Below are 20,000 nucleotides of genomic sequence, written 5' to 3' on the forward strand. Positions count from 1 at the left end.
AAAACGTCAATAAACTCCTTCTAAACAACACCTTTTCAAATCCAACGGATTGCAAGCACTTGATTTCAATTGATGCATCCACGTTATACATTCTTTTAACTAATGGATGCATGTGTGTATACTCTTGCGTTTGTATTTATCTATGTATGTATGGATTGGTTTTTCTAATTATGTAAGTATTCATATAAGATGCAGAGAGATATGGATATATAACTGTTGTTTCTTTCATTTGCTTTCAGAATTTAAGCTTCGCTTCCGAGAGAGAGAGAGAGAGAGAGAGAGAGAGAGAGAGAGAGAGCCTTATTGACTTATTTTATGTTTGGGTTCCCCCAGGTCCCTCAGTGTGAGGCACCTCGTATATCCACCAGAGAGTTGCTAATACATCTTCCGGTGTATTTTGCATCTTCCAGTTTGGATGGTCTGGGATGCATCTTAGGTATTTATTGAGCTTATTCTTAAACATATCTACACTCACTCCTGATATGTTTCTTAGATGAGCTGGCAGCACATTAAATAGTCGCTGCATTATCTTTGCTGGTGCGTAGTGGATTAATGTCCTGTGCGCCTTAATTAGTTTTCCTTGTATATTTTTGGCACTATTAATCTACATCGCCTTGCTCTTTCTCATATTTTTATATCCATGATGATTTCAGTAATTCCTTCTATTTGCTTACATGCTTGTATTATTATGTAGCGTTCTCTTCTCCTTTCTAGACTGTATAGTTTTAAAAATTGCATTCTTTCCCAGTAGTCAAGGTTCTTAACTTCTTCTATTCTAGCAATATAGGACCTTTGTACACTCTCTATTTGTGCAATATCCTTTTGGTAGTGTGGGTACCATATCACATTGCAGTACCGGAGTGTACTACGTACGTACGTTTTGTAAAGCATAATCATGTGTTCAGCTTCTCTTGTTTTAAAGTGTCTGAATAATATTCCCCTTTTAGCTTTACATTTAGCCAACAGTGTTGCTATTTGGTCGTTGCATAACATATTCCTATTTGACATTACACCAAGGTCTATAATTGCTTCCTTGTTTGTGATTGTCTTGTTATTAGGTCCCTTGTATGCATATACCATCCCTTCTCTGTTTCCATAATTTATTGATTCGAATTTTTCAGAGTTAAATACCATCCTATTTATCTCCGCCCATTCATATATTTTGTTTAGATCTCTTTGTAGTCAGTTCCTGTCTTCATCACAAGTAATTTTTCTACTTATTCTTGTGTCATCGGCGAAACTTCTCACTACAGAGTTTTCAATATCACAGTCTATGTCTGAGATCATACTAACAGACAGCAGTGCAGCTAATACCGTACCTTGTGGCACGCCAGATATTACCTTAGCTGCATCTGATTTCTCGTCATTTGCAACCACTATCTGTTTTCTGTTTTACAGGAATTCTTTTACCCATTTTCCTATCTTTCCCACAATATTATGCTCTCTCATTTTTTTTCTCTAATATATTATGGTCTACCTTGTCAAAGGCTTTTGCCAAATCTAGATAGATCACATCTGTGTCTTTTTCATTTATCATATTTTTGTATATGTTTTTCATAATGTGCTATCAGTTGGGTTTGTGTACTTTTTCAGGGCACAAAACAGTATTGACCTATATTAAACAAATTATTTTTAACCAAATGAGTCATTATTTTCTTTTTTATTACCCTCTCATACACTTTCATAATATGTGATGTTAGACTAACAGAGAGAAAGAGAGAGAGAGAGAGAGAGAGAGAGAGAGAGAGAGAGAGAGAGAGAGAGAGAGAGTTATTTCTTATATGTTTAAACTGATACTTCTTCTGTGTGTGTGTCTGTGTGTTATGGTATAACTGGTGGTTTTGGGCAGGTGGGGAGAGGTGTTTATTATGACCCCTCCTTCTGCTTACTGTCCTCCACGTAGACACCACACTAAAGGAAAAACGTAAATGAACTATTACGTGTTTACAAGATCAACATAAATTTTCTAAGAGAATCTTATTGATGAAGGATATAAACTAAAACAATTGATGATGACTAAATCCTTTTCATTGTGGGAAAGCGGCAATAAAGGTATGTGGGGTGGGGGGTGGAGTTTGCAACCTCATCCTCTGTGCAGGTAGAATATATTCATTTTCTGAAGCCTCTTTTTATTTCTAAATCAAAAGGATAGTTACTGAAACAGATAAAACTTTTCTAATGAACTAGAAAAAAAGGATTATAAACCACTATTTATGAAACTACTTTGCATAATATCAAAAGCAAAAGATGGTTAAATCTCCTCCTCGAATTTACAAAGTGTTTCTTGATTCCTTTGATATGCAATAAATATCAATCAGACTTTGACACCAATTGTCAATTATGGTATTCCTTCATTGGTCATGAAGGAATCACTAAAGAGAGACGTTTCTCAGTCACAAACTATAATATCCTTCGATCCTTCTATCACTCAAAGGAGGAATAATGAGATAACATGTTCTCTTTATTAAATCCGTCTCAGAAAATCTAATCTCATTAAATAAACTAAAGGTAATTAGCTCTCTCTCTCTCTCTCTCTCTCTCTCTCTCTCTCTCTCTCTCTCTCTCTCTCTCTCTCTCTCTCTGCTATACCAATAACTTCCTTGCCTTCTTGCTTCCTGGTCCGTAGGAACATTCAATGAACAAATTGCAAAACGAAAATAATGAGAATCAAGAGAGATGAAAGAAGACAAGAGGAAGACTATACAGTTTTCATTATAAGAAATATCATCAACGTCTGTCATTGTGACTCTCTGAATCCAGCCTTCATTGCATGTGCATGTGTTTGTCTATGGGATATTTGTCGTGAATAAAAGAATTATGGCTCTTGCTTAGTTATAGAGACAAGACAAGTATTTCTGTAATTATGTCCTACGGGATTATAAACCCCTTTAAAAATTTGCATCGTAACTTGTATAAAACACACATGATAATATGTGGGTGTAAATATCAGCATCAATATATCCTATAAGACATAGCATCGTCCACAATGAAAGACGAATATCAGTAAGTGATGCTACTTTCAAAATGTTTCTCTAGAAAGCTGATGCAATGGATATAAGGAAGAGGGACACCCATTAAAGGGTTGTAGACTCATTAGTGAGGTTATCCCATCCTGATGCCAACGACAATAAGGATTTCTACTCCTTTTAGTTTAGGGTTTAAAGGCCGATCATGAATGGGAGAGACAAGGGACAGTGACATTGACCTTGCTAGCATAACAATAACATTTAGATTGACCATATATACATTATGATCAGTGCCCAAGTCCCTTCTCTAGCCAAGCTGGCACCAGGGAGTGCTAGGCAATGGCTGCTAAGGACTCAGCAGGCTCCCCAATGCACCCATCCTTAACTCACAAGGATGGTGAGGTTGAGGATACTACAAGAAATTATTGAGCTTAAGCGGGACTTAAACCCAAGTCTAGCAGATCGGTAGGCAGGTGTACCAACCGTGTGTCACACGATCGTACATAATTCATTTTGTATATAATATGCTTGTATCTTCGCTCTTCCCTCGCACTAAAAAGAACCAGAATAAAAATGTCTGCGTTTCTCCTATGTAACATTGTCTGTCTCTCGAACATGTAATTTCCTGTTTCCTTGAGGTTTTGTATACAAAGGAGAGTGTTCTATAATAAATTAACTCAGTTGCTTTCACACTGCCTTTGAGTTCACAACCTTTCTCTCGGCACCGTCACATTGGTGACCCCAGAGTGACTCGAGCAGGTGGTCAACGGCTCAAATGTAACACTGTCTGTTTCTCGAACATGTAATTTCCTGTTGCCATGAGGTTTTGTATATGAAGGAGAGTGTTCTATAATAAATTAACTCAGTTGTTTTCACACTGCCTTTGAGTTCACAATCTTCTCTCGGCTCGTCACACAGGGACGTTTTCAATAGATCACCATGACCCTAACGAGAGAATAACATCTCTGGTACTGTGGGGTGTTAAAACCACCAAATTCATATGATTTTACGTTCGTTTGAAAAGAAAATTCCGCAAATCACAGAAGAGTTGAGCAATTGAAGATAATGGAACATAAAAACTACAATAATCATGAAAAGGGTGAAACAATGAAAGAGAAACTCTATTAAAGAAATGAAAGTATAAACAAGAATCAACACAATATTCCTGAACACCTACAGTATAACTATTAGCAACAGCCGGAAATATAAACAGTCAATGTCAACACTGTTTTTAAAGATAACAAAAGTAAAATTGATGTGATTAAAACAGAAATTTTATCTTTATGTTAAAAGGAATAAGGAAATTAGCACAGCAGAAGTCAACAACATAAAGGTAAGTGGTCATATATTTTATTTGATACAAATAGAACAGACATACAGTGTGGATTTTTTTTTTTTATCTTTTTTTGGGGGGGCATGATCTCTTGGGAAATGCGTTATACCTTAATATGCATCGTGTTTCCTAAGAGGTTTACTAAGAGCTACAGGTGACAAAAGATGGAGGAAAGGCGGGTGGCAGTTGCAACAAATGGAAAGGTCCATTCATCTTCTCTCTCTCTCTCTCTCTCTCTCTCTCTCTCTCTCTCTCTCTCTCTCTGTGTGTGTGTGTGTGTGTGTGTGTGTTTGAGTGTGTTTCTTTGTTCATAAACCCTTGTTTCCAATGACATAATTCAAAATCTTGACCGGTTCTTATCGTTATAGTTCAAAACGACCATTGGTTTAAAACTCTGAAACAATACATACTTATTTGGTTCTTGTTTTTACTTTTATCTTAAGTGATAAGGGCATTTTCATATTGTTGGCCACAACGGAGGAGGGCGTTGGGTGGGGGGGGGGGGGTTAGGGGATTTTCAAGGAATAATTTGGTAATGAAACGATGACTCATGTTCTAATTGTACTCATATCAACCAACAATTATACTTATGCTTGCGTCATAGGACCATCTGTTTCGAAATGTATTCATTCATGTATGTATGTGTGGATGTATGACTATAGAGGAAATGACTCTATACACGATTGTTCCAGAAAATATCTCATATTGCATACTTGCATGTTTATATATGATCTTGTCTACAAATTACAGCGTTTTACGATGTTTGATGTTACGCTTTATTTGTGTTCAATTGGTCCTTGAATATCAAAGCATTTTGGGATTTAATTCTTTGGGGGTTAAATTTTTTGCAGAATTAAAGCGTCAGTCTCATACTATTTTGGGGGGATGCTGGCACAGGCAAACAATCAGTATATTCATGTATTTTTTTAATAATAATCTATGACTCTGGTAAATGATATAAAACTATGAAACGACTCATTCGGTGTTCTAAAGCCAATGAGTAAGGATGTGGTAGTGACATGGCTATCTGTTTGTTTTCCTATGGAATATAAACTCTTATATATAAATTTCAAAGATTTCTTATACGTTTTCCTTTATATAATGCAACGGTGGAAAAATAACAATGACACGTCTGTAAAAACCAAAGGAAATAAGCCTGACTTTCCTTCGAGGGCCATCTGGACTTCAAGAACCGACAGATCGAATTGTTGGAAGGTCAATCCAGTTGGGGAGGGGAAATTCAATTGCAAACCTCTTTCCTAAGAATTTCCCAGTAGACACAAATAGACACCAATGGACTTCTATTTAGGTCTTAGCTTCGAATAAATTCTGTTGTTGGTACTGATTCACTTTTTAAAAAGAGAGATATAGCAATAATAAAGAGACACTTTCGTTGCCAAAAAGTTACTATTCTTGAAGCTATGAATATTATCTCGGAAAGAGGGTACCATATGTGTGTGCGAATGTATAGGTTTGAGAGAGAGAGAGAGAGAGAGAGAGAGAGAGAGAGAGAGAGAGAGAGAGAGAGAGAGAGAGAGAACTACAAATAAATAGAAATGTTCGTTGAAATGTGGGTTTCTTCTCAACACCTACATGATAAACATCCAGAGAGAGAGAGAGAGAGAGAGAGAGAGAGAGAGAGAGAGAGAGAGAGATCGGGGATCATATTTACTATGTGGTGTTTGATTACCACTTTCCGCTAGTCTATGGAAAACTTCCTTACACACTGCACAACTATTTGGCCTCAGAGGTAAAGTATGGGATCCATAAAGGCTTATTCAGACTCTGATGACAGTTGTGCTATTGGAAACGTCTCTGCCTAGCGATCTGCTGGACTGGGATTTGAGACCTGCTTAGACTCGGTAGTTTCTTGTATTGTCTGCAAAGTCACCATCATTGTGAGCTAAGGATGGGGTGTTTTGGGGGAGCCTCCAGGTCTACCTGCTGAGTCATCAGTAGCCATTGCCTGGCCCTCCTTGGTCTTAGCTTGAGTAGAAAGGGTCTGAATTTGGGCGCTAATCATATGTATATAAGGTTAGTCTCCAGGGTATTGTTCTACTCGCTAGGGGATTGTACTGTCCCTTGTCTTTGCCATTCATGAGCGGCCTTTAAACATTTAAGAGAGGATATGTATGTTTTCCATCTCACTATAAACCTTCACGAGAGATAATTATGTCTTTTCCTTCGAGTATCAACTACATATCTTGCTTGATGTGTCTTTAAATCTTCTGTCTTCGAGTGATGGAGAGGAAATGACCAACGGTGTCAAATGAGCATCCTTCCTTGTGATAACGACAATCCTATTTAAATTATTATAGTAAAATTAAAGGTTTCTTTTGATTCGATCTATCCTTATCCTTCTTATACTTTCTTATCTGTAAGGCAACAGCAAAGGGCTGTGCAAGACAACACAAAAGTGTTAGAACACACAGTGCTGTACCAAAACTTATACTATAGTTTTCCTCTTACAGTATATGTTATACTGAAGAATACTGGTACAGTATAGGAGGTTATGTGCCGGCCGGCAAGTACACCATAACTAGCTTAAAAGTATACTACTTAACAGCTATAAGGCAGCAGAACGCTGGTTCAAATGCATGTGCCGGCCGGCAGTAACTACCGGCCGGCAACAGCCCATGTCGGCTACACAAAGTAGCACCCGGCTGCCGGTCACACTCCTGGCGACCGGCAGACAAGGGCTGACATAGCCGGCCGGCAAAGGTACACAACCGATGCCAGCCAGCAGCAAAAGAACCAGAGGACTACGACTGCCCAGCTGCCGGCCTATGAGGCCGGCAGCCGGGTCGGGTACAGCACTAGAAGAAAACAGAATGGATGGCGGGATAAGAGCGTAAACAACCTCCAAGCCCGGCAATCCGAAAGAGTGCATATAAAGGAAGGGGAGAATCTAATTCAGGCTTCCTGACCAATGCCGTCTGACTCACAGGCAGGCATGGATGAGGGACCAAGGGAGGTCCGGGCAGCACTCAAGCAGAAGACCCCTGCCGACCGGCAGACTCTGCCGGCCGGCAAAGGACTGAGTCAATTCCACATCCTAACCTATCCTAGGTCCAGATATAGAATGACGTGCAGTTCTGTAATGGCTAGGCCATTACGGAGATAGAGGGGGAAGGGACAAGAGAGGGTCCTACCAACCTTGCTTTAGTGAAGGATCACCCGCAGCCAAGGAAACTCATCTTAGCCTAAGGGAGATCCAAGGAGGGAGGCCAGCAACACTTGCCAGCTCCCAAAGAACCAAAGCAAGGAAGGTGTTGCAACTCTCAGGGAAAGAATCTTATCCTCCCACCGAGAACAGCAACAAGGACTAGTCTGCTAGATCACAAAGGAAGGAATCATCTCGTACAGAAACCTTCGGTAGTGACCTAAGGAGGCTAAGCCTCCTATGTCTGTGTCAGGCCTGCGAGGGAGACTCTACCCCAAGCCAGACAAACACAGACTCAGACTAAAAACTCTGTTGTTCTGTCAAACTCCGAAACCAGACTTACTGGAACAGGAAGGTACAGTAACACCCCAGTATAGTTTTATCGAAAGTCAATTCAGGTAAACCACTTAGGGATAAGCCCAAGGCTTAAACAGAGGGAAAGGGATTGCATACCTTCTCCGAAGAAAAGAAAGCAACCGGGGAGTATGAGAAAGTTTACTAAGGCTCCATAAGCAACTTAGCCTAGGCACCAAGAGAATCGATTACCTAAATCACCGAAACTCACTCGTATACTATCTTGGAAATATTCAACATAATCTTAAATGTATAAAAAACAGCCTAAAGCTTCAATAAAATTTTAATACACTCGGAAAACCAAAATCATGCAGAAAGTACTAGGACCAAACGATTAGGCTACATGGCCTAGCGTAGGCCAGAGTTGGCGAATACTTCGCCAAAATAATAGGCCTACTAAAGCACGAAAGGAAATCCTATGTAACGCTAAATAGCTAAAATTTATTAAGCAAAACAACCGGGAATGTCGCTCTGGCTAGCTAAAACTCATACCTAGCTAGCGACAGCGTCCATGACGCCTCCGGTAGGCAACGGCTCTTGTAACAAAGATTGATCCTATTAATCACTTAAAAATTTACCAAGAGCCTACATTTATACATAAAAGAAATGGTAATCAACTTATCAGAGGCCGACGAAGTTGGAGAAGCCATGAAAAGCTGAATAAATCCAAGATTTGCGAGAAACACAGGAAAAAACACCGAGTTGTTAAGCTACGCAAAGAGGAATACAGATGGCGCCAGGATTGGCGCCAGGCACGTTTACGAAACTGGAGAAGAGGGAGCCTTGGGAGCGGCTCCCTCTTTTTCTTTCCCGTTTTCGTTTCTTGCCAATTGACCCCTCGATGTGTTATCTCTGTTTGGGGCGCAGATTGCCATGTGGAGTGTCAAGAATACGTCCTCTGATATGTCGTGATATCCCTTTCATTAGGGATATTCGCTCCAGGAGTTAGAATTCTGGGTACCTTAAGGTAAATTCTCTGGGAATATCGCCGTAGTTGTAATATACCCTAGGAAGCTACCCTATAGGAACTTCCATCAGGACGACATGGCTATCTCACCCAAAAATAGATTTTTTGCTTCGCTCAAAATCCGTTATAGCCTATATATATATATATATATATATATATATATATATATATATATATATATATATATATATATATATATGTATATATATATATATATATATATATATATATATATATATATATATATATATATATATATATATATATATATATATATATATATATATATATATATTTATTATTATTATTATTACTTGCCAACCTACAGCCCTAGTTGGAAAAGCAGGGTGCTATAAGCACAGAGGCCCCAACAGGGAAAATAATCCAGTGAGGAAAGGGAACAAGGAAAAATGATATATATATATATATATATATATATATATATATATATATATATATATATATATATATATATATATATATATATATATATATATATATGTGTGTGTGTGTGTGTGTGTGTGTGTCTGTGTGCGCGAGTGTGTGTGTATAGCCTATATGTATATATCGTCATCGTCACCTCCTCCTACACCTATTGATGCAAAGGGCCTTAGTTAGATTTCACTAGTCGTCTCTATCTGGAACTTTTAAATCACTAGGCCTACTTTTCCATTTATTGTCTCCTACTTCACGCTTCATAGTCTTCAGCCATGTAGGTTTGGCCTTCCAACTCTTATAGTGCCTTGTAGAGCCCAGTTAAAAGTCTGGTAAACTAATCTCTCTTGGGGAGTGCAAAAAGCATGCCCAAGCCATCTCCATCTGCCCCTCTCTTATAGTTTTATTTCTAATCCTGTCGTGCCCTTTGATTCCCAATACCCTTCTGAGGCTTTGTTCTCAAATCTACTGAATCTTTTGGAAATTTGTTCATTGTCATACCATGATTCATATCCATAATGTAACATCGATCTCACTAAACTTGTATATAGTCTGATTTTTACATGTTATTTCAGAGCGATTTCATTTCCAAATTTTATTCAACCTAACCATTGTCTGAAATGATTTTTCAATCTTTCACTTAACTTTAATTCTAAAAACCCAGTATTAGACACACACGCACACACACACACATACACACACACACACACACACACACACACACACACACACACACATATATATATATATATATATATATATATATATATATATATATATATATATATATATATATATATATATATATATATATATATATATAACACAGCCGTTTCTACTCCATTGTAGGTCAAAGGCCTCAGACATGCCCTTAATCATATCTGAGGTTTGGAGAGTTTTCATCACCACGCTAGCCAACTGCTGATTGGTGATGGTGGGAGAATTTTGTCTGATAGCTCATAGGAAGCCAACCTAGTATTGGTGACCCAGACTGATGAAAAATGATTTTTTTTTTTTGGCAGCTTTTGATCTAAAAACTTACAGTATGAAACAATATATTTCAATTTTTATCATTCATAAAACATCAAGATGAAAATTGCAGATAAAATCATCGAGATAAAATTAGAGATGATTGAATTTTATTCAAATGTAAAAAGAGAAATTGTAAAGATTTCATTCATGAATTAGCTAAAAGATGAATATTCTTCTGTTTCATATTCCACTAGATAAGTTTCTAAAAATACATCCAAGATTTAATTTGATCACAAGTGATTAAAGAAATCACAGACATGTTCACATATTAGGCCTGTCTATATTTTTTTCCAGTAAAATTTGATTAAAATTTATTTCATATAACAAAAATTTAAAGTTCAAATGATAGTTATAAGTTAGGTGATCATTCTAGCAAAGGTTTCAAATTACTCTATTGAAATACGTTTATTTTCTATATAATTTATCAGTATATTGATATTTCAAGCCTTTATCATAAAATTATAATGTATAAAGTAACTATTTGATACAATAGTATACATAAAACATATTTCACATTGTGTTGAAGACTGCTAGGAAAAATTTGTTTCTTATTTTAGGGTAATTTAGATAGTTCTTACATTCGGAATTACCCAAGGGTAAGCTGCATTGGGGGTACATACTTTAATGTCTTTAAATTGATAATATATTTTACATCTCCGTTGATTTACTCAATACACGAGAGAATTGAACAATCACGTTAAGAACAGGTGTTTATCAACCCTTCAGTCAAGAGGGTATCCAATAATAGTAACAAGATGACAATAGAAATGACAATAACCTTCAAACCAAGCAATTTCATCAGCCTCTTTTTAAAATTCTGATTTCTTTTTCTATAACTATTTATGTAAATTTTTACTGAATCTTCCACATGATATGAAGATTTTCGTTCAAATTTAACAACAATAATTATAAACACAAAAAAATATCGTAAAACGTTGAATAGACCGAAATATCAAAAAAACACATCATCATGAAGATAAAATATCTTTCCATCTGATTAAACTCGTCAGGAATTTGCGTAAAATTAATCGTTTACTGACCTGGAGGAAGCCTTTCCTGCTCCATCAGTATTCAATAAGTAAAGAAACTGAATGATAGAATACAAAGGTGAAAATTTTATTTTTGTTGCCTATAATGAAGCTTAATTTATGTAATTTTCTATAGATTTTACAGAAAATAGAAGAACTGGCAACACAGTTTTCTTTCATTTCTGTCTTGGCTTTCGAGGGGGACTATATGAAATCTAATTCTATTTCATCCCTTTATCTAAGTTTCTATGTTAATAAATGTTGCATTTTTAATCCTTCTTATTCTATAATGACTTTTGATCTATTTCTAATTAGGTTTAAGGGGAAACAGGGAGATCTGCTCTTCTAGTCTGTTGTAAGATTCCATAAAAACAGTTAATTTACGAAAACTATCTCACAAATTTTTAATATCAGATTTAGAGGGAGAAAGAAAAGATAGCAAATTGTGAAAAACTATAATAATTATAGATTATTTCCTTCCTTATTTACAGTGGCAATTCTGTTAGATTGAGAGAGAGAGAGAGAGAGAGAGAGAGAGAGAGAGAGAGAGAGAGAGAGAGAGAGAGAGAGAGAGAGAGAGAGAGCAAATGGTTCTGTTCGCTATTTTTGTTTTTTCCGTAGGTTCTGAATGATGCTTATATAAGTACCAACAGTATTCTTGCAGCTCCAGGTAAAACCAATTCCAAAGAAAATCCTACCGTCTGGCATGAAAAATTAAATACATACAAAAGAATTAAGTGTCATTCATTTGTTGTTGCAGTTAATAATTCTAGGTAATCACATCTATAAAAAGGTATAGAAATGTTAGTAATTACAAGCTAGAATTAATGAGGTAAGTAAATTAAGGAGTTACTTAAACACAAATCAGTCAGTTTAAACCTCCAATGTTGCATTACCATTTGGAACAGAAAGCAACACAACGACCCCTTTTCATAATCATTGGTATTTTGCATAGCTAAAACACACATACCAGAGCTCAAGGACACCTTCAGGGTAGAACTTTCTGGCTAAAAATGCTTGGCTATAGATTTGCCTTTTTACTTTAAAGGATACCACAAATATTACTCCTAATACAATTGCCTATAAAAGTAGGGACTTAATCATTCTCCAAAATGGGCAGTGTGCGAGATTTATGGACGACTTGACCAAATGCTACGAATGAATTTACAAAGGTCCAGAATTTCATGATTCCACAAGTCAATGGTGTCTGATCCAGTTACAAGGACAACTGAAATTTAGAATTTGAATTAATGAGTAGGATACGATTCCAGGAAAACCTCCAAGCTCCTATTTCCGAATTTCTGGCTTGGAGAAATAGAGCACCAACACTCTCACATTCAACAAACCTGAGAGATGTAACAAACACTGTTTGTTAACCATAGACAAGTTTCTTAGAGATAAAGTTTAAGTTCGATTTATATCTTGAAGGGCAGCATTGAAATAAGTTTACATCTGTTAAGAAATAAGTTCAAATTAGAGCTGTTAACATAAATATCTCTATCCGACAGGAATTAAGTGATTCCTTTTGCAATGATGTAAGTCAAAATAAGATTCACAAAGTAGCTAAACAAAAATAGTTCAAAGAAATTCTATGAAAGAGGAAAATTAAAGTATTGAGCTTGCAACTTATTACATCATCCTGAAATGTCAACACTGTCTGTAGCCTACCTAGATATTTATATACTTGAATCAGTCGGACAAGGTTAATTGACCATCTCTCGATGATAACTTCCAAAACCTCCTCCATATTGCAAAATCCTTTGTGATATATTGCTTATCCTAAAGAGAACCGGATTTTACTGGGAACTCTACATTTTGGCTTGATTCCAATTCAAGTAATTTAAGGTCTTGGAAACAATTGGGTTCCTTCCTTCAGTGTATGATGCGTCTCCAATTGATCTACTTGTAAGAAATAAAATCTACTTTGAAGTATAAGAAAAACCTTAAGATGCTTTTTGAATGAAACCTCTCGCCTACATCGATGTAGTCAGTTACTACAAATCGGCTTCACTATTAGTAATAGATGTAAAATATCTCTTTTGTTGTTTGCAATTGGTTTTATAATTGAATCTCTTTTCTTTCCTCTCAGTGTCTTGAAACCTTCAAGTTGATTTCAGGGGGAAAATGAACGCCTCTTATTTCGACTTACATCATTGCAAAAGGAATCACTTAACTCTTGTCAGTTAAAGATATCTATATTAACAGCTCTAATGTGAACTTATTTATTAATAAATATAAACTTATCCCAATGCTGCCCTTCAAGATATAAATGATTATAACTTTATCTCCAAGAAAGGTGTGTAGGGTTAGCAAACAGTGTTTCTTACATCTCTCAGGTTTGTTGAATGTGAGAATGTTGGCGCTCTACTTCTCCAAGCCCGGAATTTGGAAATCAGAGTGGTGAGATTTTCCTGGAATCATTTCCCACACATCAATTTAACTTCTATTTTTTAGTGGTCCTTCAAACCGGATCTGACACCATTGATATATGGAATCATGAGATTTGAAACTTTGTAAAATCCATCATAACCTTTCACAAATTCATCTGGTCATGTCGTCCATAAAATCGCACAATGGCCATTTGGGAAAATGATCAAGTCCCTACTTTTATAGGCAAAGAGATGTATTAGGACGTAATATTTGTTGTGTCCTTTAACAAACAAAGGCAAATCTATAACCAATCATCTTTAGCCAGAAAGTTCCACCCTAAAGGGGTTCTTGAGCTGTAGTATGTGCATTTTACCTCTGCAAAATACCAATGGTTAGTAAAAGGGGTCAATGTGTTTCTTTCTGTTCCAAACGGTAATGGGACATTGGATGTATAAACTGACTGATTTGTGTTTAATTAACTCGTTAATTTACTTACCTCATTAATTTAAGCTTGTAAATACTTATTTAATTTTCTGTTGACTGTAACAACCAATGAAGGCCTCTTATTTCTTTTATATGTATTTAATTTTTCATGCCAGTTTGGTGTGAATTGGTAATAATGACTGCTGGTGTTTGTATACTTGCTTGGCAACATTGAGTCTCTAACACTGTACCGGCTTGGCCAAAACCTTGCCACAACTTTAAGCCGAATAAAGCCAACGTTCCAGCAACAGTGTTTGGTATTCTACAATCTATTCGGCTTAATATTCACCATGCACAAGTTTCTGAGGCTCAGCCCCATTGAGATGGACCTAGAATTAGCCGATGCGGAGGACAAATGGATTATGTGGCATGATAACTTTGAGGCGTTCTGTGCGGCCATCAACCTGGACTTGAATTAAGATACATTGGCCTTGCTTCGTGCTTACGTATCTTGTAAACTGTTTAAGATAATTAAAAGTGCCACCACATATGCCATTGCCATAATCCTTTTCAAGGCTAGATTTGTGAAACAGAAAAGTGAGGTGTTTGCCATATAAAAATTAGCCACCTGCAAGCAACAGAGTGGTGAGACTCTCGATGCTTTTTTGGATAGCCTCAAAGGTCTGGCCTCGGAATGTAGCTTCATTGATTGTACAGGTGCTCAGGAGGAAGAACTGGCCACCAGAGATTCATATATCATGGGTATGGCATCTAATGCAATCCGACAGAGACTGTTAGAGAAATTGTCCTTGGACTTATCCACAGCTGTGAAACAAGCCTGTGGACTGGAAATGGCTCAACTGCACTTGGCATCTTATGCAAGTGAAACCAATACCACAGTGGCAGCATTGATAGATAAACAGGCAAAACCCGAAATGAATCCCAACAGTTTTCTGATTGAAACGAGTGACACCCCGAATCCAAGAGAGTGTGCTGCCGCCGTCAGCGGTCAGAGGTGCTTCTTTTGTGGAAGATCCCTGCATCCCAGAGCCCACTGCCCAGTGAAGAAAGCCTCGTGTTCCAACTGTCAGAAGGTGGGTCATTATGCTCGTGTCTGCAAGTCACAAAGAAAACAATGGAACAATAATGGTAAATCAACTAACTCTAATCTTGTAGCAGGAATAGTCCAAGACAACCTCCCACAGTCCATCCCTGCTTCTATAACAGGGGCCGCTGTGGCTGCAGCTTCTCCTGCACTACGAAGTGTTTAGAGAACTGTCCTACCTATAGAACTGAATGGAGGCTAGGCCCTGGATGGGCTGGTCAACACTGGAGCATTCAAAAGCTTTATAGATGACAAATTAGCTAGGGCTATGAACTCAGTGACTTGTTTTTCAGCCTGCAGCATAACCATGGCAAATGCTAAACAGACAATGAAACTTAACAAGTGTTGCAATTACGATTTAACCGGAAGTGGAAGAGTATACCCTGAGTTCTGTCTGCACTTGATGGATGATTGCGTGGCTCCAGTCGTTTTTGGACATGACTTCCTACAGTTACACAAGCAAGTCAGTGTAGACTTTGGTGGGATGCTACCACCTTTGGAGCTAAGTATCTAGTCACCTTGTGCTCTGATTGCAGCTCAAATTGAATCGCCAGCCATATTTGACAATCTGACAGTCGACTGTCACCCAATACAGGTGAAATCTAGAAGTTATTCCAAAGAAAACTCCGAGTTCATAAAGAAAAAAGTAAAACGGCTGCTAGAGGAGGGCATCATCACACCGAGTCGCAGTTCGTTGAGAGCTCAAGTGGTAGTCGTCGATCAGTGTGATAAGAAAAGATTGGTCATAGATTACTCTCAAACCATAGACAGATTCACCAACCTAATTGCTTATCCTGTTCCAGGGATCACCGAGATGATTGAGAAAATTATTACTTACTGCTACTTCAACTCTATAGACTTGAAGGCAGCATATAATCAAATACCAATGAACATGGCTGATCAGAAATACACGGCGTTCGAAGCAGAAGGAAGGCTGTTCGAATTCATGTGTTTGCCTTTTGGAGTAATCAACGGGGCTACCTGCTTTCAGCAAGTTCTCAACGAAATTATTGATAAGGAGCAACTAAAGGGTACGTTCGCCTACATAGATGACATCACGGTCTGCGGTCACACACGTGAAGAACACGGCAGAAATCTGAAACGCTTTCTAGAAACTGCATTGAAGTATGGACTTACCATAAATGACAAGAAAAGTGTTTATGCTCAAATTTAATCTCAATTTTGGGCCATGTAGTGAATGATCACCAAGTCCTACCTGACCCGGAGAGAATGCGTCCACTGCTGGAGATAAACCCTCCGGACAGTACCCCTAGTCTCAAGAGAACGTTAGGACTCTTATCCCACTATGAGAAGTGGGTACCAAACTTCTCCCAGAAAATTCGACCTTTAGTCAAAGTGAAAACTTTCCCGATGGCCAAATCCGCAGAACAAGCACTCGAAGAACTAAAAAATGAAATATCTCGAGCTTCACTTGCTGCTATAGATGATGAAGCTATCGTTGTAGTTGTAACAGACGCCTCTGCTGACACCGTTGCAGCATCATTGACACGAAGGAAAACCGGTGGCCTTCTTTTTTCGCTCGCTCTCAGAATTGGAGAAACGACAATCGGCAGTGGAACGCGAAGCATGTGCTATCGTAGAAGCCATCAAGAAATGGCGACACTTTCTGCTAGGACGTAAATTTAGACACATAACTGGTCAGCAATTGGTGCGTTTCATGTTTGATGCCAAGAACCATGGCAAAATCAAGAATGAAAAAATAATGTGGTGGAGGCTGGAACTGAGTTGCTTCAACTTCGACATCACATACAGACCTGGATCAAAGAACCAAGTAGCAGATGCTCTCTCTCGTGCCTCGGGATGTGTGGTTTCACTTACCTGTACTCAAGGAGATAAGCTGACTCAGCTTCACGAGCACCTGTGTCATCCAGGAATCAGAAGATTGACCAACATCATAAGACAGAGAAACTTACCCTTTACCATTGAAGAAGCTTAAATGTCACAGCTATGCGAAGATCAAACCTAAGTTCTCCAAAGAGACAGGAACATTGATAAAAGCTATTAGGTCATTAAAACGTCTGGCTATCGACTTCAAAGGTCGATGCCGTCCACCACAAAGAACAGGTACATTCTTAACATAATCAACCAGTACAGCAGATTTCTGTTTGCCTTTGCAACAGGTGTCTTACCTCAGCGAGTACCACCATTAAATGTTTGTCTACTCTCTTTTCAGTTTGGGGCCTGCCCCAGTACATTCATTCAGGCAGCGGACCTGCTTTTGGGTCGTCAGAGTACCAAAAGTTCCTACATTACCGTGAAGTGGCTATAGACTACTTGTCTGTGTTTAACCCCCGTGGCAATGGCCAGATCGAGAGAGCAAATGGAACTTTGTGGCGCACCATAAGGCTAGCTCTTGCTTCTCTCTCCCTCCCTATAAAAATGTGGGAGGCTGTCCTGGATCAAGCATTACACAGCATGAAGTCCCTTCTGTGTGTCGCTACGAACTAAACACCGCATGAGCGCATGTTCCTGCACCCCAGGAAAGCAACATACGGGCAGATGGCTCCATCGTGGATGACAGCAAAGGAGCAAGCTCTTCTAAAGAAAACGGTTAGGAAATCCAAGTACGAACCAGAGGTCAAGGAAGTTAGACTCCTGCATGTCCACCCACAATGGGTTCGTGTTACGCACCAAGACGGCAAGGAATCCAGTGTCGACTCGTCACCTGGCTCCTGCAGCTAAAGTATTCAGTCCAAACACCTGTCCCGATAAAGGAAGCATCACATCTTCAACATGCGAGAAAATGGTAAGACTCCCATCAATCAAGGAACACCCCCCCCCCTTCCACCTGGAGACCCCAGCCAGGGAACGGAAAGAAGTCGAGTGGATACAAAACAAGTCCAGGGGAGGGAGCCTGCAACTGAACTGCAACAAACTACAGAACCGCTCACCCCAGGAAAGGCACTGTCGAAAGGAACACTTGCAGAAACGCAACCTCTGAGGTGCCCCAAAGCACAAGTCGCACTAGGCGCTCTCCTGGCTATCTCTCAGATTTTGTCTTAGATGAGTGGGAGTAGTATGGGTAGTAAGAGTCCTTATGTCAATGTGTTCATTAAGAATTAGTAGTTATAAGGTCCATTTTTACCGATGTATTTTTTATGTAAGGGAGATGACCCCAATTATCGAATAAAGTAAGTACTCATGAGTTTTGTAATGTGAATATGAAATTTGTAGTGCCAATAAGGTGAGCTTTGTAATGCAAATGTGATGTAAGAATACTTATTGCAATTGGTGTGAAATCTGAGTGAATTCATGATTTGTTATGATGCGAATGTGTACTGTACAGTATATTCTTCTTCTCAGTGGGGGTGATTGTAGTGTGAATTGGTAACTGTGACTGGTGGTGTTTGTATGCTTGCTTGGCAACATTGAGTCTCTAACACTGTACAGGCTTGGTCAACACCTTGCCACAACTTTAAGCCGAATAAAGCCAACATTCTAGCAACTGTGTTTGGTATTTCACAGCCAGACCGTAAGATTTTCTTTGGAATTGGTTTTACCTGGAGCATCATTCAGAACCTAGGAAAAAAAATAGCGAACAGAACCATTTGCTGTTCATAATCTCTCTCTCTCTCTCTCTCTCTCTCTCTCTCTCTCTCTCTCTCTCTCTCTCTCTCTCTCTCCTCTCTCTCTCTCCCTTAATATAACTAAATTGCCACTGTAGATAAGGAAGAAAAGAATCTATAATTGCTATAGTTTTCCACTACTCGATAACTTTTTTTCTCTCCCCCTAAATCTAATATTCAAAATCTGAGTTAGTTTTTGTAAGTATAACTGTTTTTATGAAATCTTACAACAGAATAGAAGAGCAGATCTTCCTGTTTCCCATCAAACCCAATTAGAAAAAGACCCAAAGTCATTATAGAATATGAAGGATTAAATATGCAGCATTTATTAATATATAGATTTAGATAAAGGAATGATAAAGAAATAGATTTCATTTAGTCCCCCTTGAAAGTCAAGACAAAAAAAAAAAAAACGAAAGAGAACTGTGTTGCGAGTTCTTCTATTTTTTGCAAAATCTATAGAAAATTGCATTAATTAATCTTCATTATAGTCAACGAGAGTAAAGTTTTCATGTTTGTATTCTATCATTCAGTTTCTTTACTTATTAATTACTGATGGAGCAGGAAAGGCTTCCCCCAATCTCGGTGAACGTTTGCTTAATATTACGACTTCCAGGTTGAAAGATATTTTATCAACATAATGATGTATTTTAAAAGAGTTTTTGCTTTTTGACCTTTTAGAAATTTATTTTTATTTTTAATAACTATTTTTGACCTTATTGAATGGAATTTTTTATATCATATAGGAAGAATTATTAATAATTTACATAAATAGTGGTAGATAAAAAATCAAATCTTTGGAAAGAGCCTGATCAAGTTTATGCTCTTTGAAGTGTATACATGTTCCTTTATGTACTTGCAAATCATATTGGAAACCCTTAAATATAAGGGTTTAAGATATTACAGTACAAACATCTATGACGAACTCGTTCCCCTGAAGAAACTCTTCGCCAATTCAGTCAGCTGAGTTACCTATATCACTATCTTACCATCTCCTACAGCTATATAACCCTACTCTTACTCTGATACTACACTACTCCTGACCTTACGGTAAAAGAATAATTTTTGTTTAATATTTATCGTATTCGTCACACTTAACCATGTTAATCATGAGCTACTTGTATAGAAACCAAAAGTGGATGGATCTGTACAAGGCATCAATGTTGATATTTTAAGTAATAGATTGCAAAGAGTTGTTGTTGATGGGCACCATAGTGAGTATAGGAATGTGGTATTT

General features: G+C 37.9%; 1 protein-coding gene across 1 annotated transcript; it reads left to right on the top strand.

Moving 5' to 3' along the window:
* Positions 1–15,483: 15,483 nt before the first annotated feature.
* LOC137618937 (uncharacterized) lies at positions 15,484–17,645 on the top strand. Its single transcript, XM_068349141.1, has 5 exons — positions 15,484–15,682; positions 15,980–16,207; positions 16,372–16,813; positions 17,143–17,261; positions 17,371–17,645. The coding sequence occupies exons 1-5, from the start codon at positions 15,484–15,486 to the stop codon at positions 17,643–17,645; spliced, it is 1,263 nt and encodes a 420-aa protein (XP_068205242.1).
* Positions 17,646–20,000: the final 2,355 nt, after the last annotated feature.

This window comes from Palaemon carinicauda, chromosome 25 (assembly GCF_036898095.1).
Source record: "Palaemon carinicauda isolate YSFRI2023 chromosome 25, ASM3689809v2, whole genome shotgun sequence".
In the NCBI taxonomy this organism is placed as follows: Eukaryota; Metazoa; Arthropoda; class Malacostraca; order Decapoda; family Palaemonidae; genus Palaemon; species Palaemon carinicauda.

Excerpts from the sequence above, each read along its gene's own strand:
- LOC137618937 (XM_068349141.1), top strand. The coding sequence starts at position 15,484 with ATGGCAAATGCTAAACAGACAATGAAACTTAACAAGTGTTGCAATTAC. Across the intron at positions 16,208-16,371 it reads TGATAAGGAGCAACTAAAGG|TGAATGATCACCAAGTCCTA; the intron begins GTACGTTCGCCT and ends TGGGCCATGTAG. Across the intron at positions 16,814-17,142 it reads GCGACACTTTCTGCTAGGAC|CTATGCGAAGATCAAACCTA; the intron begins GTAAATTTAGAC and ends TAAATGTCACAG.